This window comes from Eriocheir sinensis, chromosome 57, assembly GCF_024679095.1.
Source record: "Eriocheir sinensis breed Jianghai 21 chromosome 57, ASM2467909v1, whole genome shotgun sequence".
Lineage (NCBI taxonomy): Eukaryota > Metazoa > Arthropoda > Malacostraca > Decapoda > Varunidae > Eriocheir > Eriocheir sinensis.
Genome location: NC_066565.1, coordinates 84,685 through 110,514, shown reverse-complemented (window position 1 = coordinate 110,514; position 25,830 = coordinate 84,685). Strand labels below are relative to the sequence as shown.

Genomic DNA, 25,830 nt, shown 5'->3' with positions numbered 1-25,830 from the left:
TTCGTTAACTGGAGACACAAATATAGGCGATAACCGATACCCGATATAAATCCACAATTCCGATACTACCTAGCGATAAGTCTGATAGGCGAAAACGATACTATATTGAAATTTCAAATAAAAAATACATAGATGAATTCAAATTTTCATTATCTGTATTTTAGAAAACTTACAAAACCTGAAAACCACACGTTGACACGTACCTATGGACGGTAATGCTAGAACGTTTCAATTGTTGTGTTATTTATGTTCCCCATGTTGACCAGAAAGCGTGATCTGCAGTTACAAAGTTGTTGAAAGTTGAATCAGACATACAGTAACCATCTCGTTTTAGAACGACACTCTGTACTAGTTGTATTTATATGTACAGAGTGTCGTTCCAGAAACAGCGAGGATGGTGGTACTGTATGTCTGATTCAGCCTTCCAGCAACTCTTAATGTGTTAAAAAGCTTTATGATACTGTACAGGGCTACGCTTACTGGTCTGAACATGTGCAGTTCACAAGAGACCAGTGTTTGTAAACAAAAGTGCCAGTTTTTGACAATGGGACACCAAATAACACAACACCTTCAATACCATGGCATGCTCAAAAACGAACATGGAATATCAAATCTGAGGCAGTGAATAATCATTTTTGGGCAAAGTTAAATGATTTATCTTTTTGATATATTGATTTTTGAGTCTAACATAAAAAATAACCTAGTGTTTTAATGTTGATGATCTAAGTTTGAAATCTCTCCCGAAGTTTTTTCACACAACACCGGGCGCCCGGGCCACGCATGTGCAGTAGGGAGGACACAATATTTTTTGTTTTTTTCTGAGGCGGAAAAAAGTAGCGATTATCGCTAGTTTGGTTACAAAAGTAACGAAGATACCGATTAATATTTAAATAAGTAGCGGATGGCCGATAACCCGATTTTGTTATCAGCGATAAAGTATCGCGATAACGCCCAGCTATGGGTAATAGACTGTATTCTAGTTAATGAAGCTGTAGACAGACCCGATACAAAATTCTGGACAAATGAAAACATGGACATTTCAGACCATGTGATGATAGGAATAACCATGGAACAAAGGCAAGGAAAACAGGGGAACAAAAATGAATGAAGAACACAGAGAAACAAAGCGGAGTCTAACGGAAGCAAACTGGATGCAATATTACGAAGACGTAGAAACATCAATGCAGGTAGAAGTGGACGGGAAAGAAAGACCAATGGGAAAAGGACGTGAAAATGGTAGAAGAACCAAGAAAGCTTGTGGGCACAAAAGTTGGAAAGTTTCATTTAGTCGGCGCAACATCTAAGGTCATTTGCCGGAGAGAGACAGAAGGGGAAGGAATTATAGGAGAAGGGAACAGTTGGAAAGTTTGGTTTAGTGGGCGCAACATCTGTGGTCATATGCCGGAGAGAGACAGGAGGGGAAGGAATTACAGAAGGGAACAGTTGGAAGGTTGGTTTAGTGGGCGCAACATCTGTGGTCATATGCCAGAGAGAGACAGAAGGGGAAGTAATTATAGGAGAAGGGAACAGACCCCAGGAGACGGGACACAACCCCCGATTAATACCTGGTACCCATTCACTGCTGGGTGGACAGGGGCGTAGGGTATCGGAAAAGCCGCCCAAATTTTCCCACTCCGCTCGGGAATCGAACCCGGGCTCTTTCGGTTGCGAGCCGAGTGTGCTAACCACTGCACCACGAAGCCCCCATGTGGGCATAAAGAAAACACTTACCTCCAACAGAAAACTAAAAGGATGGTGGGACGCAGAAAAAAAAAAAAAAAAAAAAAAGGTTGTAAACAAAAGAAAAGAAGTTAATAAGGAACTTATTAACTTCTTGCAGAAAATAGCAAATGGAAATAGAAATGTAAAGAATACTGTGAAGTAAAACAACAAACACAACAGTTCATACAAACAAAGATATCTAAATGGGAAAAGGAAAAGGCAGATGTGATTAACAAACTACAGTAGATCCCCACTTAGCGCGAGATCAATTAGAGCGAACCGCAATTAGCGCGAGCCACCATCTACCAAGAAAAAAATTAATGAGCGCGAACCGCAATTAGCGCGAGCCACCATCTACCAAGAAAAAAATTAATTAGCGCGAACCGCAATTAGCGCGAGCCACCATCTACCAAGAAAAAAATTAATTAGCGCGAACCGCAATTAGCGCGAGCCACCATCTACCAAGAAAAAAAAAAAAATTAGTGCGAAAGCCTCAGTTAGCGCGAGATCAATTAGCACGAGCCACCATCTACCAAGAAAACACACGAGTGAGGCTGAGACTGAGTGCCTGAGTGGATATCTCGGTGATATGGATTTTCTCTCTCTCTCTCTCTCTCTCTCTCTCTCCACTGAATGAAGTGAATATTTATTTTTCGATAAAAACCTACCTCTTGTTTGATTTACATTGTTTTTGATTTACGCAATGACTTCTTCAAGGACACAATACTCGTGTCAATCGTGTTACCTGTACTTGGCTCATTAAGGTTAGTCGAATATAACTGAACTCGCATATATTGAATACCTGGTGTACTGTATTTTAACGACTTTTAAGACGCACTTTTCCCCCATAAAAAATGCCCTATCCATGTGTCCTCCAGGGTGAATGTTGTAGGAGGTGGCCTTACACAGCTTTTCAATTCAGCCTCTTGTATGATATAACCTCTATGCTTACGTCTTACAGGTACAGCTAAAAACACGATTGACGCGAGTATTGTGTCATTGAAGAGGTCATTGCGTAAATCAAAAACAATGTAAATCAAACAAGAGGTAGTTTTTTTATCGAAAAATAAATATTCACTTCCTTCAGTGGGGAGAGAGAGAGAGAGAGAGAGAGAGAGAGAGAGAGAGAGAGAGAGAGAGAGAGAGAGAGAATTACCTCCACCAAATCTGATACACAAAGGGCCGGTCTTACAGTCACCCGTTTTCGTTCGCTAGCCAGCGAACGAAAGCATTCCGTGCGGGATCGGGTCTTACAGTCGCTCTCGACCGCTGCTTTTCGGTCGCTCGCGAACGAAAAATCGGCGTTTTGGTAAGGAGATTTTGGGGAGCGGTTGAGGTGACGAAAACGAGATTTGTAACCAATAAATTGAAAGTAAATGAGTAAATCTGCAATGATATGACATACCTAGCATGCAGAAAGCATATACATGGCAAATAATTATTCAAAACACCTTTATTTTTGTTGCACAAACATTTTATTGGGCAGCGTATCATACACCGCCAGCACAACAGAGTCTGCTGTCTCAGCCAACGCAATGGATATTTTTGGTAAGTATATCTAGTGTTTTATTTATCTAATGACGTTTCTTTTTGAAAATGTTGTGTGTAGTTGTTTTCGTGGCTCATATGGGTGTGCTGGTAGGGTTAACAAACCATTGCATACTTGTGGATTTGGTGGCACTCAGTCAACATGAATTCTATTATGAAATATTAAGAATATATAAGACTGCACCCAAAAAATATTCAAGGTATAATGAACTATTCATAATAGTTGGTCCCAGGCAGAGGGGGAGGAAAAACAAAAACTATTGAATTACACCCATCACGGGTGGTCACCAGTTTATTTCTGTTGTATTTTTATGTAGTAATCAGTAGGACTGTTTGTGTTATGAATAACTAGATAAGAGGTGATAGTCTACTGTCTTACAGTGAAAGGTAACCATTTTAGCTCTGATAGATTCAGTTAAACGGCATTAGGTTACTAATTATAAGGTTTGCTTTAGTTCCGTGGAATCATGTATAATTCGCAATCTATTAAGTCGCCATATTCTATTTTAGCAGCAATAGGTTATTATCCTTAGCAGTGATAGGTTACTATCCTAATGTTGAGCTGCAGCTCTAAGATAGTGTCATTTGCCCTGATAGCTACTTCACAACATTTCCACAGCAATAAGATGATTTTTCTCACTTATTTAAAATACTGACTACAATATTCATTTCTGAGTAATTTATGAGAATGGCAGTTAAGGAGATTTTTTTATATTCTCTTGAAATAGCTGTGTTGTTATTCTGTAAATATTTTGCTCCATTGTTCTCGTCGTTGTATTCTGGTGCGACAATTATTTTCATACGATAAAGCATCATAGGTTACCCAAAAAATGAAGTCAGTGTCTCTGAAATATATCACTCAGGTCAGGCCAAACTCTTCTGCTAGCTTATGTAGGATTGTGCAGGTTAGGTTTGGCTCGGCCCCCTTCCTATCTTTCAGTTTAAAAAAGTTAAAGTTGGGGGCAAATGCTATAGCTGCATTAGCATGAAAATTCGTTCTTCCATTCATCACTCTGTCCCTCAGTCACTGTTATATTGTACATACTTTTGTTTAAATTTTCCAGCTTGTTTCTTTCTCAGTTCTCTTGTTTTCTGCACACCCAACATTTAGTTATTTTCATCCTAATTTCAACATGACAGCATTTTTTTTTTTTTTAATAATACTTTTTGTACATATGTCTCTCCCACAGGATGTGGAATTCTTCTGAATCTTAAGATGCTTGTCACAGTGAAATACCTGGTCACAAGCAATTTCCTCTTCACCATAGCTGACTGCATATAAATTGTTGTCATCAGGTAGCAGGGCTATTGGAGATGTCAACTGATATACCTGGTACCCTTTCTACATATAATTTCTCTATCAGAGGAAGCACACCATGTGTCCGAAAAAGTTTATGATGTTGCTGGTATGGCAGGAGTTACAAAGAGTGTCAGGGTCAAGGTTAGACTACACCTAGGATCAGTCCGCTCAGTCTCAGTAGTGATGTACAGGCTGATGGATGAGGTCAGGCAGCAGTCTCTGTAGACCATGCATGATATTTGTGGATGACATTGTGATATTTAGTGAAGGCAGGGAAGAAACTAAAAATGAACTAGAGAGGTGGAGGTATGCACTGTATAAGAGGGATGGAAATCAGCAGGAGGAGTACATGTGAGTGAGCCCTACGGTAATGGTACTGTGAGGTTTCAGTGAGTGGAGCTGGCAAAGGTAGATAAGTTCAAATACTAGGGTTTAACAGAACAAAGCAATGGAACGTGTGCTACAGAGAGGAAGAAAAGAGTACCGTACAGGCCAGATGGAATGTAGGGATAATGGTGACACGATCATCCGATATTTCTGCTCCAGGACAAAGCCCTGGGGCTGTCCTGTGGTGACTGTGTCCATTTCTAGCATCAAAGAGCAGCCAAGTTACAGATATCATAAAAGACCTTTTGCTGTAAGAAAATCTTTATTTGGTAATAAATTTACCTGTATTTTCAACATGGAAAAATAAATTATTAGACTGTGTAATCCTTTTTTCATCACACGTACCAAGGGTAAATAAAACTATATTATCAATAAAATATTAATATAAAATAATGATAAATTCTTTACCCCATGCTAAATTAATAAAGGTAAAGTTGGGGGCATATGCTTTAGCGGCATGTGGCCTCATTGCTCATCTCCATCTTATTGGCCCTAGAGCTGGTTGTTGGCAAGAACTAATTATCCTGGGACATGGCTAGTGTGACAGGAGAGTTAGCAGGTTATTTTCCCCAGGTTTTCCCAAATATCCATTTCTTTGAGTGAAGAAACAATTCCCCATTTTATTTCTTAGTATTTTTAGATTAATAATACTCAAAACCATTATAATTTGAACAAATATACAAATAAGTAATTCAATATAAGTAATAAAGAAAACTAACTAATCCAAGCAAACCTAACCTAACCGTACCAGCACTGTCAGTGCACTGGACAGTCGGGGCGGTGGCCGCAGTAGTTAGGTTTGGTTAGGTTACGTCTGTTTGGTCGAGGTTGGACTACACCTAGAATCAGCCTGTTCATTCTCAGTAGTGATGTACAGGCTGACGGATGAGGTCAGGCAGCAGTCTCCATGGACCATAATATTTGTGGATGACATTGTGATGTGTACCCCAAGCTAAATAAATAAAGGTAGAGTTGGGGGCATATGCTATAGCTGCATGTGGCCTCATTGCTCATCTCCATCTCACTGGCCCTAGAGCTGGTTGTTGGTAAGAAGTAATTATCCTGGGACATGGCTAGTGTGACAGGAGTCATCAGTTTACTTTTCCCAGGTTTTCCCAAGTATCCAATTCTTGAGTGAAGAAACAATTTCCCCAGCTTTTTTTCTTACTGTTTTCAGATTAATAATACTCAAAACCATTATAATTTGAAGAAAATAAACAAACAAGTAGTTCAATAGAAGCAGTAAAGAAGACTAAGTAATCTAAGCAGACCTAACATAACCCTGCCAGCACTGTCAGTGCAGTGGTTAGGTGGTGCTACTTTGGCTCGTTATCTACAAGAACAAAAATATCTACACCATACTTTGGCTTGTTATCTACAAGGAAAAGTATCTACACTGTAGAAATTTTATTTTGTAATGATATCTACATGGTAAAACATAATTAAAACACTTTTGGTTTTGGTTTGGTTATGTTACGTCTGCTTAGGTTAGTTACTTATAATGTACACCTTCATATTATGGTTCAAGTGCATTTATTTTTGCCCTTTGCCCACAGTTTGGAAGAGTACATGATATTTTGAAGTGGCAGAGCTAAAATATTTACCAAAAATTTTGTAAATATTCGTCCTTGGGGTGTTTTATCCTCTACTCCCCCTTTTTTATCACACTGAAAAGGAGAGTGATCAGCTGGGAGGGCTGCATGTCAAAAATGCCCAGGAGAAGATTAAAGAAACACTAGTACATTGGTTAGGAGGTTCAGCAGCAAATCCCTGTGTCCGTGTATGAATCTCAGCTTGATCAGTCTACACGCAGCTCACCCAGCTGTTCATGCACCCTTTTGGGCTGACTAACTAATGGGTATCTAGGAAAACTTTGGGAAGATAAACTGTGGGTAGCAGGAATGTCACACTGGCCCTGTCATTATTATTATTACCCACCACAGACTCAAGGACAAGTAAGGCGGACAAACACAGAGGCCGCACGCAGCTTTGAGGAATGCCCACAACTCTACCTAGAGACGAGGTAATGCTGAAAACATGATTTATCTCGAGGAAAACGACAGTGGTCGCTGCACAGTTCATGGTACGCGCCGATAAATCACGTGACTTTGTTTACGTTTTCACGCTCACGCTCGCCAACCTCGCCCGACCAGTTATACCAACACTGCCGACGATTTAGGTTCGGTGCGGGTCTCGTTGGGGAGCGTAAATCTTTGAGTGCAAGACGGGCGCCTGGCTTTCGTACGCCAGCCAACAAACCTGGTGCGCATTTTCGTTTTGCCGCTCCCGAAAGGACTGTAAGACCGGCCCTATAACTCCAGCTTCTACCAACATCTCCACCCCCTCCAGCACCCCACCCCCCTCCACCACCACCACCCCCTCCACCTCCACTCACCAGAATTGCCTCCGTCAGTGGTGTTGAGGGTTCTCACGATGAAGTCCGGGCACACCTGGCGAGCCTTGGTGAAGGAAACAGTGATGTTGCCAAACTGACACCCTGCACGTCGACCCAGAAACGCTCACACTTGTGCTGCCGGGGGGTCAAAGGAGGTCAGCAGGGCTCAGTATAGCTATTCATTCTTTCTTTCTTTTTTTACAGTAAAGGAAGTATATAACAAAAATAAAGAAAAAAAGAAAAAAAGACAGGAGTTGAGAATTTTCACACTTGTGCTGCTGAGGTCAAAGGACGTAAGTATTGACTTCATTTATTTTTTTCATTTTTTACAGTAAAGGAAGTAACAAAAAAAGACAGAGAGACTGAGAGAGAGACAGAGACTGAGAGAGAGACAGAGACTGAGAGAGACAAAGACAGAGAGAGACAGAGACTGAGAGAGAGACAGAGACTGAGAGAGAGACAGAGACTGAGAGAGAGACAGAGACTGAGAGAGAGACAAAGACAGAGAGAGAGACAGAGACTGAGAGAGAGACAGAGACTGAGAGAGAGACAGAGACTGAGAGAGAGACAGAGACTGAGAGAGAGACAAAGACAGAGAGAGAGACAGACAGAGACTGAGAGAGAGACAGAGACTGAGAGAGAGACAGAGACTGAGAGAGAGACAGAGACTGAGAGAGAGACAAAGACAGAGAGAGAGACAGACAGAGACTGAGACACACACACACACAGAGAGAGAGAGAGAGAGAGAGAGAGAGAGAGAGAGAGAGAGAGAGAGAGAGAGAGAGAGAGAGAGAGAGAGAGAGAGAGAGAGAGTTCCTTTCCATTATGATCTCCCCTCCTCCTTCCCCATCCTCCTCTCCTCCCTCCTTCCTGAAAATATCCTGCATATGTGAAGAAGAATGAAAGGAAGAAAATAAAGAAAGTGAAAGAGAGAACGTAAACCCATTGCTACGTGTCCTGCCTTGCTCGCTTACAACCAGAATCTTATTAACAGCACCCTTATTAAACCCCTTCAGCCATTTATAAACCTCGATCAAGTCTCCTCGCACCCTTCGCCTTGACAGAGAATGCAGATTTAAATGTTTGAGTCTATCCTGAAGTGAATCATATTTGTTTTTGCTGAAGAAAAAGAAGAAAAAAGAAAGAAAAGGAAGTATAAAAATGTGTGTGCATGTGTGTGTGTGTGAGAGAGAGAGAGAGAGAGAGAGAGAGAGACCCTCCCCTCTCCTTCCTTTCTCCTCCTCCTCCTTCTCTCCCTCCCAAAAACATCAAACGCTTTCTAAGTTTCCAGTGGGTGTGAACAGATGACAGGGAAAGGGAGGGAGAGAGGGAGGGAGAGAGAGAAGAGGTGTGATGTGAAGGGGTTAAGTGGTGGGAGGGAGAGAGGAAGGGAGAGAAGGGAGAGAGAGGGAGGGAAGAGTTAAAAGAAGAGATGGTGAGGGAGGGAGAAAGGGAGGAAGGGAGAGAGAGAGAGGGGGGGAAGAGTTAAAAGAAGAGATGGTGAGGGAGGGAGAAAGGGAGGAAGGGAGAGAGAGAGAGGGGGGGAAGAGTTAAAAGAAGAGATGGTGAGGGAGGGAGAAAGGGAGGAAGCGAGGGAGAGAAAAGGAAGAGATAATGTGTACAAGCGAAGAAGGGAAGAAAGGGAGAAGGGAGAAAAGGGTGAAGAGAAAAAGGGAGAATAGGGAGGAAATAAGAAGCAAAAAAAGAAAGTGAGTGAAAGAAAAAAGGGAGAAGAGGGTAGAAGGGAGGGAAGAGAAGGAAAATAAGGGAGAGGTAGAGAAGGGAGAGGAGGGAGGGAGAGAAACGAAAAGGGTGATAAGGGAGATACTGCAAGAGAGGGAGAGGGAAAAAAGGGAGGAAAGGAGAGGAAAGGAGAGAAAACAGGAAGAAGGGGAGAGAGAGAGAGAGAGAGAGAGAGAGAGAGAGAGAGAGAGAGAGAGAGAGAGAGAGAGAGAGAGAAGGGGGGGAGGTGTTAGGGCATCAGATTTGGGTATCAATCCCTTTGTACACACACACACACACACACACACGTATACATGAATCTTTAAAAATCTAACCCTCTTTTAAAACACACACACACGTAACAGTCTCTCTCTCTCTCTCTCTCTCTAAATTAGGAAAACTATCCTATATGCAGAATCAACCCATTTTTAGAACTCCTCCTCCTCCTCCTCCTCCTCAACACGAGTGGACATCTTCCCTCCGAGGTACGAAGGAAGGAAGGAGGGAAGACAAAAAAAATTAAGAAAAGGGAAAATTGAAACACTGAAGAAGAGGAAGAAAAGAATAGTCACAATTAGACATGACGACCGAAGAGAAGGAGGAGGAGGAGGAGGAGGAGGAGGAGGAGGAGGAGGAGGAGGAGGAGGAGGGAGGTAGAGGTAAGTTAAAAATGAAGACGAGGAGGAGGAGGAGAGAGAGAGAGAGAGAGAGAGAGAGAGAGAGAGAGAGAGAGAGAGAGAGAGAGAGAGAGAGAGCATTTGACAGGTGAGAAAGTGAGCTAATTCACTTCTCATCTCCCTCCCTCCCTCATTTGGTCTCGCTCAAAGGGAGAGTCAAAGGTGAGGGAGGTAAAACAAGGGAGAGGAAGAGAGAGGAGGAAGGGAGGAAGAGGAGGAAAGAAGCGAGGGGAGAGGAGAGGGAAGGGGATGAAGAAGGGAGAGAAAAAGGAAGAGGGGAGAGAGAAGAAGAAGGGAGAATAAAAGTTTAAAGGGAAAAGACAGAAAGAGGAAGAGGAAAAGGGAGGGGAAGAGAAGAGAGGGAGAGAAGGGGAGGGGGAGTGGTGGAGGGATAAGGGGAGGAAGGGAGGGAAGGAAGAGAGGGAGGGAGGGAGGGAGAGTAAAAGCCAAAAAGAGAGAAAAGATCACTTATTACTGTCATTACTGAGGAGGAGGAGGAGGAGGAGGAGAAGGAAAAAAAGGAAGGAAGAAAAAGAAAAGATTAAAACTTTAAGACTGAACAAAAGGAAGATGAAGAGGAGGAGGAGGAGGAAAGAGAGAGAGAGAGAGAGAGAGAGAGAGAGAGAGAGAGAGAGAGAGAGAGAGAGAGAGAGAGAGAGAGAGAGAGAGAGAGAGAGAGAGAGAGAGAGAGAGAGAGAGAGAGAGAGAGAGAGAGAGAGAGAGAGAGAGAGAGAGTTCCTTTCCATTATGATCTCCCCTCCTCCTCCTTCCCCATCCTCCTCTCCTCCCTCCTTCCTGAAAATATCCTGCATATGTGAAGAAGAATGAAAGGAAGAAAATAAAGAAAGTGAAAGAGAGAAAGCAAGAAAGAAATAAGGAAATAAAGAAAGAGAGAAGAAGAGTGAAAGAGAAAGAAAGGGAGAGAGAGAAAGAAAAGAGAAATCAAGAGAGAAGGAAAGAGAAAGAGAGAAGAGGAAAGAAAGAAAGAAAGCAAAATAAAGAGAGAAGGAAACACAAAAGAAAAATAAACAAAGAAAAAATGAGATAAAGAAATAAATAAAGGAGAAATTGAGAAGAAAAAAAGGGAAAGAAAGAAAGAAAAAGTAAAAATGAAAGAGAGAAAAAGATAAAAGAAGATAAATGAAAGAAAGAGAAAGAAAGAGACAAAGAAAGATAGAGAAAGGAAAAAGAAAGAAAAGAGAAGGAGAAAGAGAGAGAGGAAGAATGAAAGAGAAAGAAAGGAGAAAGAGAAAGCAAGTAAGAAAGGAAAGAAAGAAAGAGAGGAAGACAGGAAGAGAGAGAGAGAGAGAGAGAGAGAGAGAGAGAGAGAGAGAGAGAGAGAGAGAGAGAGAGAGAGAGAGAGAGAGAGAGAGAGAAAAAACATATACATACAAATCTATCTATATATCTATTATCAAGAGAGAGAGAGAGAGAGAGAGAGAGAGAGAGAGAGAGAGAGAGAGAGAGAGAGAGAGAGAGAGAGAGAGTGTTCAAGCATTGAAAATCTTTCTTTATTTTTATAATTATTATTATTATAATAGTTTGTGTAGTGCCTGGCTTTATCACCATGTAACTTTTCAGTTCAGTTCAGCTCATAAAAAAAACTTGTGCTGTGATCAACATTACTTGAACTTGTCTGAGTAATATAGGTTAGGTAAGGTAAAGCTTGGACAGATAGTTAGATGTATTGAAGGTAAATAATCCTGGGTTAAATAATTAATACTTTTACAAAACCTGTACCAAAATGGTGAACCACTAAACCTTTTTGAGTCAACACGTTTCATTTCAATTAATAAAGATATCAGTAAAGAAACAACAGTCCCAATCCCTCATGTAAGAGTTAACCAGCATCCTCATTCCTTCATCCCCTTCATGGCAAACTCCCGAACAGTCTTCCTTGGTCTGTACTTCCTCCTGCCTATGACTTGAACTCTTTCAAGAGGAGGGTATGGAGACACCTCTCCTCCTGAAGCTGACCTCTCTTTTGGCCACTCTGCTAAACACAGTGAACAGCAAGCTTTCTTTTCCCCTTGACCTGCTTCCTCTGCCGTAAAAAAATATATACATAAAATAATTTAGATGTTACTACGCTATCTTCTGGTATGTAAATAAATAGCACTTCTGTACAGGGTCAAATTGCATCTCTCTACAGTGGGCCTAGGCAGAAGTCTTACTGTACTTGGTCAAATTGCATCTCCCTACAGGTGGGCCTAGGCATAATAAGTCTTACTGTAAAGGAAGCAGCCCAAGGGAGAACAAATACCACTAATAATGATAAAAAAGCCTGGTGCTAACAATGGGGCTAACTATGGAGAATGTGGCCAAAAGAGAGGGGAAAATTTTGTGAGGAGAGGTGTGTTCATACTCTCCTCCTTATTAAAGAGTTCAAGTCACAGGCAGCCTGGCACCAGTCTTTGCTTTCTAAACTGCTGCCCTCTTTCGGATTCTATCCCTCTCTCTGTTCCTCTATCTCCAGTTTCCTTTCCTCCTGCCTCTGACTTGAACTCTTTCAAGAAGAGGGTATGAGGACACCTCTCCTCCCGAAATTGACCTCTCTTTTGGCTACTCTTTACTTCTGTGGGAGCGGTGAGTAGCGGGCTTATTTTTTTTGTACTCTTTTTGTTGCCCTTGAGCCGTGTCCTCTGATGTTAAAAAAAGAAAACATGTCACTCACCAAGAAGCAGCAGACTGCCAACACTGTCACACCAGCCAGTCAGGGGCAGGAGAGCCTTCTTGAGGAAGTGCCGGGCAGTGCCACCACTCTGGAAAACCAACATTACAATGAGTGGATGAGCCCAGAACACTGCTGCTGCCCAGACTGACAACACAGTGCAGCCCAGCACAGTACATGTGCTGCTATAAGCCACCACAGGAGGAGGAGGAGGAGGACAGGGCCCAGATTCACTAACGCCTCGCAGATACGACAATCTTAAGTGGATCCAATATGGCGGAAATAAGAATGTCGTATCTTGCGATTCACAAAAAAATCTTAAGTCCGCCATGTTTAGATTTTCCTGCCTTAACGCTGTTTCACACTCACCCAGCTGTTCATCCTCCCTCTCAGGCTGGTCGATAAATGGGTACCTGGGGAAGGTGATATGTGGTAACCCAGATATCACACTGGCCCTGTGTCCTGGGGTAATGGGGGCTCCCTTCCACCACAGTCTCAAGGGCCAATGTTACGGAGATGAGCACCGAGGCCATGCGCTGCTACTGCGTATCCCCCCAACTTTACTATTTTTACTCTCAAAGTATATAATTGTGTTTGTGTGTATGTGAGTGTGTGTGTGTGTGTGTCACATCCTGGAAAGCCCAAGACTTCTCTCAAAACTCTGATGACTCAAGAAAGAGTCTGGCTTCCAGCTATATCTTGAGAGCCAACAGTCGCCGTGGAAATTTTCTAGGTATAGTGGAATGTGTTTTGACAGTGGGCAGTGCCTTTGTCTTTGAAGAACTCTACCGAGTTCTTAACAAAACACACCCATACACCAATTTGCTCGATGATTTCCTGTATTTTATTGCCAGTACACTATTTAACACATTTAAATATTTAATAATGTATATGTCAATGCCCATTTTTTCATTATGTTCTCAACTTGTGCCAGGAACATATGAGTCAGTACTTTAGTAAAGTTAGGTTACATAAATAAAAAAAAGTGCATATTTGAGTTAAAAACAGAAACATTATTTTCTTGTCAATACCCAAAAAATAACTTGAATTTCAAGGTGAGAGAGAATTTTTTATAGTCTATGGACAAAGAACCTTTATTTTCTAGTTTTAATGTTGTGCTATAAGTAGAAAATGAAGTAATTATATATTTTTCACTTAACCTTTTTGCATGAAATAAATATCAATATATATATATATATATATATATATATATATATATATATATATATATATATATATATATAGAGATCTATAGATAAATATTTTGCCTCAACCTAAAATCATAAAATTCTTTTTCAATTATAGTAGCTATGAAACTATGAGTAGGAATACAACTGGGTGATGAATCAAACCTTGACAGGTGTTGCTAATTTACCAGCAATAGGTTACCATGATGAGCACCGAGGCCACACACAGCTATGCGTATGCCCCCAACTTCACCCTACCTATACTAGACACATCATCTATAACACCCAGTAAAACTAGCATACTAAATAGTAAATGTAATACCTTAATACATCATTGAGACAAGAATGAGCCATGGGATGACTAAATTACCAAAATATCCAACAAACATATAATGCATGTTGCAAAGAATGGGTCATTGCTTAGCAGGAGCAGTCTATTTGAGATGCATATTACTTATTTCCTGTGGTATGTTATGATGCTTTTTAATGGGGATCTGTTTATTACCACAATAATTCAGCTACAGCAAATTTACCCCAGAATTCACTATAACAAGCTCTGCGGCATATATCGTCCAGCCGTCTTCACTCCCAAATCTATTTACAAACTAACAGACTCGTTTTAGCCTAGTGGATGGTAACCTAACTCTGCTAAAATTGTAACCTATGATTGCCACTGGGGATAGTAGCCTAGCGTTACAGAGGAGAGTAAACTGTCAACCCAAGTATGAGACTCACCAAATCAACTCTAGTACTTTCATAATTATTGCTTCCTGGTGATAACTAACTCCACAAAAAAGACATGATAATTTACCCAGTAATGAATAGTTTGTGTCTCTAAAATAGGTCGCTAAAATCTGCTAAACAATGGCAAGGGCACACACAGAAATATGTTCAGGGAGATTGGAGGGCAGAGAAAAAGACAAGACAAGAGAAACTTTGGGGGTGCAGGGCCTGAAACCTCATCAACGGTATACGGGTGTGGCCCGGCCCATCCTTGGTTGTGCTAGTGGTCTAAGGTATTACAAACTACAAATTAAGCTTGATGGCAGAGTCCCTTTTCATATGACAACTCTGCCCCACACTGTGACCTGACATTGTACTGAGGGCAGCTGTGTGGCAGGAACTAACAGGAAGGAGAGAAGACTGAGAGCTGGAAATGGAAAAAAAAAAAGACCGAGAATTTTGCACAAAAGGAACAATTGCAGGAAGAAAATTGGTGCAAGAAGATGAACAAGGAAAATAATTATAAAGTTAACAACACTCACCATTTGATTCCTGTGTGTCCCCTTCATCCTCCTCCTCCTCCTCTTGTTCTTCCTCCTCTTCCTCTTCTTCTTATGTCTGCAAATTAAGTTAGGAATGAGAACTGTATAAACACGGAGTCTTTTGGGGAATAATAAATTCCTTCAAGAATTTTAATGTTTATTTTTATGAGAGAGAGAGAGAGAGAGAGAGAGAGAGAGAGAGAGAGAGAGAGAGAGAGAGAGAGAGAGAGAGAGAGAGAGAGAGAGTGCATTACCTATAGGAACAGTAGTAAAGGTTTAGCATGAGGGCAAGGAGGAGGTGGCGGCCAGTGGTCCACCCTGACCCTCAAAGCTAACAGGGAAACAAGACAAAGGAAATATTACCTGAGAACCTAACCTCCCTTGTCTATGCCCTCCTGTGACCTACAAAGACTTATTCTATTACAGGGTTTAGACAAGAATTGCTCCGCTCTTTATAATGATTCTAGGACCACAGTACGTATGGAAATAGTTCGCATGCATAAAATTCGTATGCAATTTTTCGTAAGCAAATGTTTGTAAGGGATAAAGTTCGTTTGAAAAAAGTACGTATGCAATTCAATATTATAATAAATAAATAAATAAAAATCATGGGCCGGGGCCAGCCGAAAATTTAGCAGGCAGAAGTATGGGGCCACCCAGTCCCCATTAAAGCTAGTGATACATATATGGAAAGAAATTAACATCTATATATAGTGAGAGTTATCACCTTCATATCACAGGTAAAACTCCAGAAATACACCCACCAACTACCAGTGACAATGGAGCTGTGCAAAGCCTGCCCCATTTTTACCAAGGCAACCTGACCAAATCTAACCTAACCATTGAGTAAATAGAACGTTAAATGGTAAAAAGCGCTCAAAATAACGGAAAAGATGAGTAAAAAGATGAATTAATCTAACCTAACCACATCTGATTTCTGGAATAACACCCAAATAGTTAGGGATAAATGTCAAAATAATTAGGCTACCCTTTCTTCAATAATCCCTTAATGATAACAGAAATACTCTAACCTATCACTGCCGCTGCCGATGTCAATGGAGGTGGAATTGGTGGAGTGGACATGGCGGCTGACCCCAATCACTGCTGAGGGTCTAACACCATCATCACCACCACCACCATCAACACTGCCATCACCACCACCACCACCACCATCACTGCCATCACCACCATCAACTCACCACCACCACCATCACCACCACCATCATCACCACCACCACCATCAACACTGCCATCACCATCACCACCACCACCATCACTGCCATCACCACCATCAACTCACCACCACCACCGTCATCACCAACACCTGTCACCACCGCTGTCATCACCACCAACACCTGTCACCACCGCCGCCATCACCACCAACACCTGTCACCACCGCCTTCATCACCACAAACACCTGTCACCACTGCCGTCATCACCACCGCCGTCATCACCACCACCACCATCACCACCGCCGTCATCACCACCGCCGTCACCACCACCACCACCATCACCACCGCCGTCATCACCACCACCACCATCACCGCCGCCATCACCACCACCACCATCACCACTGCCGTCATCACCACCGCCGTCATCACCACCGCCGTCATCACCACCACCACCATCACCGCCGTCATCACCACCGCCGTCACCACCACCATCACCGCCGCCATCACCACCACCACCATCACATGAAAGATTTTCCAATTTTCCCCTCTTTCCACGCCCTGATTTCCTGTCCCTCCACACCAAAATAAGGGCAAAGGATCCACCTACCTTCCCACAGCATGGCGCTTCCTGGCACTTTATAATAACCTGAAAAACAATGAAAATATATCCCTGTCTCGGCAGCCTTCCCAGACGACAGGGAAGATGGAGGCCGTGACGTCATCATAGTGTTGGAACTTTAACACACGACAACCTTAGAACTTGACGACGGATAAATAGAGCAAGTTCACTGGTAAAAACACGCTCAAAATAACAGATAAGGGGAGACAAATAAGATCAGGGTATGCTATTAAGTATTAACGAAAGAACAAAACGATACACGAAGGGAAGGTTTGCATCAGTTAAGTCTTCAGAACACTTGAACTCGGGGCATAATAACGTGTTTAAGTGTGCAGGGTGACGTGGATAAGTGTGGAAAAGTGTACAAAAGTGTGCAGAAGGATATGAGAAGCGAGACAGAGCGGGGAAGGTCAAAATATTAATAATTTTCTCCTCCTCTCTCTCTCTCTCTCTCTCTCTCTCTCTCTCTCTCTCTCTCTCTCTCTCTATTGTCTATTTCTTTCTCGTAGTAGTAGTAGTAGTAGTAGTAGTAGTAGACTGGACCAATTTTTTCTTCATCAACGTTGTAGTGCGAGGATGGACTAAGCTTAATTAAGGTGACCTTTCTGAGACAAAATCCGGGGACATTTTCGGTGGATCCGAGGCTTAAAAACTTCCAAATGTAGCGTTTTTGTCACTGAAAAACCAAAACGGGGACACTGCCGGGCTTAGTACCATTCATGGAGCAGCATTCAAAAGTCTCTCACCCTATTTGGTTGATTGATTGATAGTTTATTGTTGCAAGTAAAAAAATAAAGGAGAAGGGAGTTCCTTAGCTATATACACTGCGCCGAGGTCCACAACTATATATACGTAGAGTTTGCTCAACATTTTCGTGTTCTTTTTTATCTTTGAGTCACAGTGAAAACCGGGGACAGGTCACTGAAAACGGGAACGTCTGGTCACCCTAAATAAGCTTCCTGCCTTCCTTCAGTGGTCCAGTGTTGCACGACTGACTCCTTGAAAAACAAGCTCGGCCGTGTATTTCCCTCAACTCAATATTAACTATATAGAAATGCAACGTTCTGGAGCCATCGGATTAACGTAGAATCACTTAGGTTTAAGGACAGACTACCTATGTCTGGACCATGGGGTCTGTGTGGTCTGATTTTCTATGTAAATCTATGTAAATTTAAATCCACACAGCTCCGGTAGCTATGACGTAATGTTTAAATCTCCGCTTACCCAATCAGCTGATCGGTCACCTCAGCGCGTACACTACTGATATATCGTTTCCGGAGTCATCACACTCGTACAGAACATGTTTATTGCATGACTTGACCTGACCTAGCATACCGAGACACAGGGATGGATGAAATTCTCTAATATATAAACTTACGAGAAAATAACAAGTTTTTTTCTCTCAGAATGGCAACACCCCCGCCAATAGACTCGATCGCTCGCGATTTTTTTTTTTCAGCTTTCTCGTCCCCTGCATGCATAATATTTAATGCTATACTTAACGGTAACATCAATTAAGGGCTGATATCGAATTAAGCCGTGCTGGGAAGAGAGAGAGAGAGAGAGAGAGAGAGAGAGAGAGAGAGAGAGAGATGCTGACTTTAAATGCTGACTTCAAATATCACTTCTTCATCGAGTCCGAGGCATGCTGAATGCTGAGAGCCGAGATGCTGACCTTAAATGCTGACTTGAGGATATGTTAGCTGACTTCAGATATCACTTTTCTTCATCGAGTGAGCCATGCTGAATACCGAGAGCCGAGATGCTGACTTTAAATGCTGACTTGAGGATATGCTGATCGACTTCAGAGATCACATGCTAAACTCAAAGCAAAGTCAGCATATTATATTTATAGCATATAATTGGTATAGAAAAATCAGTCATGCTGAGTACAGACTGACACATCATTGAATGTTTAATGCTGTCATGCTGATAACTTGACCATCCTGAGTTCAAAATAGTCAGCATTGATACACAGACTATGCTGAGTGGGAATTAACAATAATGACTTAATAAACCCCTATATGCTGAGCTCAGATGCATGGAAACTAACACATGCTGACTTAAATGCTGACTGATTCTGAGCCATGAGTTTATTGACCTTATAACACAAATGCATGCTGACTTGAGGTACGTGTTGGCCGATCGATCGACATCAAGGCTACTCAGCACTCAGCATAAAACTGATTTTCACTGCTGAACTAATTAACTATAAGAGATGAAGAACCCTTAGAATATATATCATTCTAGATCTCTTCCTTTCCTCTATGAAACACATAGGAATGTATAACTATCTCCTATAAGTCACCCTAAGGACCTTGCTCATGGTACAAGATACAGTAATGTCTTTGACAAACTAACTCAAAAGATGGACAATTGTAACCTATATGAGTGATAATATATATTGAACAAGCCCTCTTTCCATTATTTTTGCAGTATTAAGGAATATATATCAAGCTGCTAACTCATCCCTTGCTCATGGTAGAAGATTGTGATATGTCTTTGATAAACTAACTCAAAAGATGGACAATTGTGCCTGATATATATACTGAACAAGACCTCGATCCATTGTTTATGCAGTATTGAGGGATAGGTATATCAGTTTCCTAACTCACCCCTTGCTCATGGTATCTTCCTAAGGCATTGCTAGACTTGTTTTTATATGCCAAAGATTGAGTACATTAAGACCTTCTCAAAGTCTTACCCAAGAGTTAGTGCTTGATATAAAACTATGCTCATGATAATTAAGGCTTCACAAATGCTGACACTGCCCATGGGAAGACTTAATGTCAGGTAATTATCAAAACTAACACATAATTAATGGTTTTGATCCCCCAGAAAATAAGGTAGCTACTGGGGGGGTCTGGAAGAGGCTGATCGAGGGTCTGGGGCTTGAGCTAGGGGGCTTCAGGTAAGAGAAAATACATATAATTAATAGCTTGGACATCAATAATCTAGACCAACCCTTGCTTATGGTAGCTTTCCAAGGCATCGCTTATAGACTTTTTATAATATAGCAAAAATAGAGTACCATCAAGGCTTTCTCAGTCCAATTACTCAAGAATTAGTTCAGTGCTTGTTATAATATTGTTTTCTCGGCCAACCCTTGACAAGGCTATTAAAACTGTTCTTGACAATGCTAGTAATTATCTAACATATACTGGAACCCTTACTAATGTTACATAACAAAGTGGAGACTTAATTGCTGGGGATATTTGATTCATAGTTCCATATTCATTCTTTTTGCTCATTGGAAAGGTTAATTAAAATGTTACCACCAGTATTATGCTAACACACTTGCTAGGTTGGGTTAGGTGACCAATTACTGGGGCCTGAGGGTCTTAGGGGTGACATGGGAAGGGAAAACACTTATATTTAATGTCTTTGACCCCCAGAATAAAGGTAATTGGGAGCTGGGACTGCACTGGGGACTTGAGGGGGCTGGGTACATACTGTTTGGGCAGGTAAATCATTCTTCTACATCAATCCTCTGTTATTTTTAAGCTTAAGAACTTTGACTAAAAGCAGCTATGGACCTTCAACTGTAAGGACGTGGCAAATTCTATGAGTCTGAGGCCTCTTCAAGCACTCAAAATCTCTCTTTAAATAGTTTGGGGGAGATAATTCATTCCTTTACATCAAGCGTGTTATTTTTTAAGCTTGAGAACTTTGACTAAAAGCAGCGATGGACCTTCAACTGTAGAGACATGGCAAATTCTATGTTTGAGGCCTTTTTAAATAGTCAAATCCCTTCTTATATGTTGTTTGAGGAGGTAATTAATTCTCCTATGAACTTCTTTGCCCCTCGAGATATTCCCCTCGCTCAATGTGATGCCTAAGAGCTTGTAAATATGTATACTAGTGCTAAGCTTTCAAGTATTAAAAATGGCAAATTCTGAGTGTACGAGGCCTTTTCAAAAGGTCAAATTCCCTCTTTAAATACTGTATGGAGAGGTAATTGATTCTCCTACATCAACCCTTGCTCAATGTGATGCTTTAAAGCTTGATATCTAGCCAGAACTAAGCTTTCAAGGGTTAAACATGGCAAATTCTGAGTGTACGAAGCCTTTCCAAATAGTCAGTCTCTTTAAATATTGAGTGGGGATGTAATTGATTCTCCTACATCAACCCTTGCTCAATGTGATGCTTTAGAGCTTGATATCTAGCCAGAACTAAGCTTTCAAGGGTTAAACATGGCAAATTCTGAGTGTACAGGACCTTTCCAAATAGTCAGTCTCTTTAAATACTGTATGGGGAAGTAATTTATTCTTCTACATCAACCCTTGCTCAATGTGATGCCTTAAGAGCTTGATATCTAGTCAGAACTAAGCTTTCAAGGGTTTAACATGGCAAATTCTGAGTGTACAAGATCTTTCAAAATAGTCTCTTTAAATACTGTATGGGGAAGTAATTGATTCTCCTACATCAACCTTTGCTCAATGTAATCACTTACCAAAGGCCGCCGAGTGGCTTAACCCGGTAGCAGGGACGGGCCAAATTTGTGGCTTTACCGTGTAGCAGCGATGGGCCAAATTTGTGCCATGATTTGAACCCCCCAAAATAGATGATACATAAACTTATCACAAATGCTTATATATATTATTATGAAATGGTTTGCGTGAGTGATGATTTTTTCCCATTTTTCTCGCTTAGAGGGACCATTAAGAAACATGATCCCCGCTGCTACCGGGTTAAAACTACCCACATGCTGTCCAGAAGACCACCTATCAACCCGGACTCTAGATTCTAGGATTAAAGATGAGCTCCGGGAGGGCAGCATGAGCCAATGCAAGATGGCACCACTATAAACACTTGCCTGCACCAGAACGGGCTGGGCCGACCATCAGGCCCCACCGGGAAGAAGCCTTGGGCCGACCATCAGGATCCACTGGGAAGAAGCTTACCGGAGCAATAGGCCACGACGTAAAAAAAAAAAATAAATAAATAAAAAAAAATAAAAAATTGACAAGGCTTTCAGGGGAGTTACAGACAAGGGTGCTTTTATGACCCTTCCTCTGTACCATGAACCTAAAAAACACATATTTGACAAGGCTTTCAGGGGAGTTACAGACAAGGGTGCTTTTATGACCCTTCCTCTGTACCATCAACCTAAAAAAACATCATTGAGAACCCAATTACTGACCTTTTTGGCCTTGGAAATACACAACAGAAAATACAAGACCCAAACAGTCCCCTCAATAAACAGACATACAACTGAAATTTGTGCCATGATATAACCCCCCAAAATAGATGATGCATAATGTGATCACAAATGCTTTGATATATAGTATGAAATGGTTTGTGTGAGTGATGATTTTTTCTCATTTTTCTCGCTTAGAGGGACCGTTAAGAAACATGATCCCTACCACCACCACCACTGGGTGAAATATGTTAGGTTGCAAATATTTCCACGAGTCACTACATCATTTGAAGGCTTTCCATATACGCTGTGTTGCTAGTATTTCCAAGGGTGGTTTTACGAGCCTTGACACCGTGACAAGGCTAACGTAACAGCCACCCATGACAGCCTGACCCATACCCTTAACAGCCGTGGGAAATTGCCGTCTCGATATCCCAAAACAACGCCTGCCAGACTCAACGTCATATGGTGGTGAAGATTTTAACGCAGGTACACAAAGACGCACGGACGGACACTCAACTCTAAGGTGGAGACGTCGGCCGAAGATGTTGACGTAGCGATCCCAGACGCAGGGACGAACGGTCAACCGTGGGGTCAAACATCAGATATCAACCCGTTTTTTCAACCTGTACATATCTGCTGCCGAATATGGATGAGGGAAATATATTTTAAACCAATTTATTTTTTTCCTGTTACGTATATTTATTTCATAGAGGTCAGAGTTCACCACCCGTACTGCACGCATGGGTGGGTAAAAGACATGTATATATATAACCGTACGTGTTTGAGGATAATCTCCCTCCATAGTCAGGATTCACACATGACTAGGTTACGTATGGTCATTGTTTAACACTTTCCAACTTTTTTCTAGTTATTTATTGAGGTACAAGCCTAACAGAGGTGTCCCCATATAGGCCTGAACCCCTCTCTGATACCTGGCCTGTACTGCTGCTCTCAAATTATGTCAAACTATTTTTTTTAAGGTGAAGGGAGACAGCTCTAGCGGGGAACGGAACCTCCCTCGCTAGACGCCGATCCGACAGGCTTGTTAGGGGTCACCTGAAGCACTGGGCGGCAGCTTACAGAATGGGTTAGGTTGTTAGGATGCTCAAAGCAGCAGTGTGGGTTAGTGTGCAGCAGAAATGAAATGCGTTCACATGCAAAAGCCATACGTGCTGTTACGAAAGCAAGAGAGAATTGTCATACGTAAGCAGGAGTAGCTGTTATGCGAAATTTTGCCGTAAGCAGCTGGAGTTGTCATGCAGAGAAGCCGTGGGATTAGTTACGAAGGAAGGCGCAGAATGTGTTGATAGGTACGAAAGCCAGAAGCAGAGAGAGAAGTGTAAATCCATGCGGGTTATGCGAGCAGGAGTTAGTATACAGAAGCCATGCCCTGTTACGACAGCAGACGCAGAACGGGGTGTTATGAATAGCAGAAGCAGAGTGAGTTGTTACAAGGGCATGCAGATGTTATGCCAGTCCCAGGAGTGCAGGAGTTGATACCCAGAGCAGCAGAGGTTGTCCTTGGTAGCTGAAATTAAAAGGTTTTGTTAATACTCCTAGTACGGAAGTGTTGTAAGTTATGGACAGCACCAGTAGTAGTAGTAGTAGCTATTGCAGAAGGGGTTGTTAAGTTAAGACAAATCCCTACAGACATTATCATATTACCCCAACATAAATGCCCTTCCATCCAGTATCTTAACCTTCAAATACATATCTCCAATACATAATTAAATCTATACACAAGCACCAGTAGGAGTTGTTGCAGGAGAGGTTGTTAGTTACGACACCCCCACTACAGACCTTTCCCCTACATAAATTCCCCTCCATTCAGTACTTTAACCTTGAAATAAATACCCCCAATACACAATATATACCCCAATACATTGAATGCACATACACATGCAACTCAGTAACACGCACATTTAAATCCATACCAAGTTTCTTGTACGTACTGGGATAGGAAATACCTTATGAAGAAATAACCACAGACTTTGTATATAAATAACCCCAGTGCATAACATTCTTTCCCAACAAAACACCATTCTTAGGATATACATATATAAAACACAGAAGACGAAAATCCCAAATACACATTTTAGTATACATGCAACTCAGTAACTCACACATAAATCCATACCCAAGTTTCTTATACGTGCTGGGATAGGAAATACCTTAACCTAAAGAAACACTAAAGGCTGTATATGTAAAATCATGCGTAGTACCTTATAAGAAATAACCCCGGCCCTTTACGTAAATACTCTCAGTGCATGACATTTCAATACATGCCAAGTCACTATCTAACCCCGTACACATGCTGAAAGAAAGAGATTGTTGTTAATAGCCATAACACACTTCCATACTTATTGATATAGCCTTCATAGATAACATGCACCCTTTAACTACTTTCTGAGCCAGTACACAAGCTGAAAGAAAGAGGATTTTGTTAATTAATAGCCATAGTAGAAAGGCTTTGTAGGAGGTACCCACAGCCACAGAACTTATAAGTAAAATCCTAAGTACAACCTTATAAGTAAAAAAAAACACCACAGACCTTGTAAGTAAATCCCATAGCCTTATACATACAAACATCCAAGTTCATAACATTTCAATACATGCATAATACAAATCATTTAAATATTTTCCTTGGCACATAAACTTCTGCCTATATTTACAAGTTAACCTTCTCCTCCCTCTTATCCTCTTTAATACATAGAATGACATATTTCCTCTACTCCATAAGCTTCTATATATTGATCTGCCTTTATGTATAGAACTCACATCCTCCTCTTCTTCTTCCTCCTCCTTCTCCTCTGCACTGCTTGGCCTGTAAGAAGATGGGATTGTCAGATGTTTCCGACTCTAACATTAACTACTTGCAAAGGCTAAAAAAAGAGATCAATTTGGTTCTAATGAGTGCTTCTGTAGCATTATGGTACAGGGGAAGGGTCACACTACCACCAGGGTCATTAAACTACCCCTGAAAATGCCCACAACTCCTATGAAAGCCTTGTCAAATATATGTTTTCTTAGGGTCATGGTACAGAGGAAGGGTCAGACTACCACCAGGGTCATTCAACTATCCCAGGAAATGCCCACAACTCCTATGAAAGCCTTGTCAAATATGTGTTTTAGGTTCACGGTACAGAGGAAGGGTCACACTACCATCAGGGTCATAAAACTACCCCTGGAAATGCCCACAACTCCTAGGAAAGCCATGTCAAATATGTTTTCTTAGGGTCATGGTACAGAGGAAAGGTCACACTAACACCAGGGTCATTAAACTACCCCAAGAAATGACAATCTCCTATGAAAGAACTGTCAAATATATGTTTTCGTTGGGTCATGGTACAGAGGAAGGGCACACTACCACCAGGGTCATAAACTGCCCTGGAAATGCCTAAAACTCCTAGGAAAGCCTTGTCAAATATGTGTTTTTAGGTTCACGGTACAGAGGAAGGCTCACATTTTCATATATTATTTTTTCCTTCTTTTTGTAACTTCATTTTCCTTTCCTTTCCTTTCCCTTCCCTTCCTTTCCTTTCCCTTCCCTTCCCTTCCTTTCCTTTCCTTTCCCTTCCTTCTCATTCCTTTCCTTTTCTTTCCCTTCCCTTCCCTTTGAGCCTAACAAGATCAAGCAGACATTACCTTAGCCTGGCCTGATGGCGATGGTAGTGTTGTCAAGTCTCCACCACCACAGCCTCCTCCTCCTCCTCCTCACAGCCCTGAAAGAAAGTCTCATTAGTCAGATAAAGGTTCATATCCCTGCACAGAGGATGAAAAATTGAGGGAGGGAAGATGCCTGAGAGACATAAAGAAATATAGCTTCCTGCAAAGAGATATAGAGCTTTGGAACGGTGAGGATGTAGTATTGGCAGTGTGCAAAGCTTCAAGGAAAAGTTGGATAAATGCAGATATGGAGACGGGACCACACCAGCGTAAGCCCGGGCCTGTAAAACTACAACTAGGTAAATACACACACACACACACACACACATACACCACCACCACAATCAATCAATCAA

General features: G+C 41.6%; 1 protein-coding gene and 1 non-coding gene across 9 annotated transcripts in view; both read right to left on the bottom strand.

Moving 5' to 3' along the window:
* The window catches only part of LOC126984366 (uncharacterized), a 58,785-nt gene extending 33,272 nt beyond the window's left edge, over positions 1–25,513 (bottom strand). The window contains exons 1-4 of one of the 8 annotated variants that reach the window (XR_007736596.1): positions 25,454–25,498; positions 14,875–14,950; positions 12,426–12,513; positions 7,353–7,487 (exon numbers count right to left, since the gene is read on the bottom strand). Coding sequence is in view for 1 of the 8 variants with exons in the window: in XM_050837991.1 (XP_050693948.1) it covers positions 12,426–12,513; positions 14,875–14,950; positions 15,129–15,157 (193 nt within the window). In the remaining 7 variants the exon portion in view is untranslated. Of the gene's footprint in view, positions 1–7,352; positions 7,488–12,425; positions 12,514–14,874; positions 14,951–15,128; positions 16,413–16,653; positions 16,783–23,188; positions 23,337–24,030; positions 24,633–25,453 lie in introns of those variants that run through there. The other 7 variants (XR_007736594.1, XR_007736595.1, XR_007736593.1 and 4 more) reach the window with 7 other exon arrangements.
* Trnaa-cgc (transfer RNA alanine (anticodon CGC)) lies at positions 1,630–1,703 on the bottom strand. Its single transcript has one exon. It is a non-coding gene; the product is annotated as a tRNA-Ala (tRNA).
* Positions 25,514–25,830: the final 317 nt, after the last annotated feature.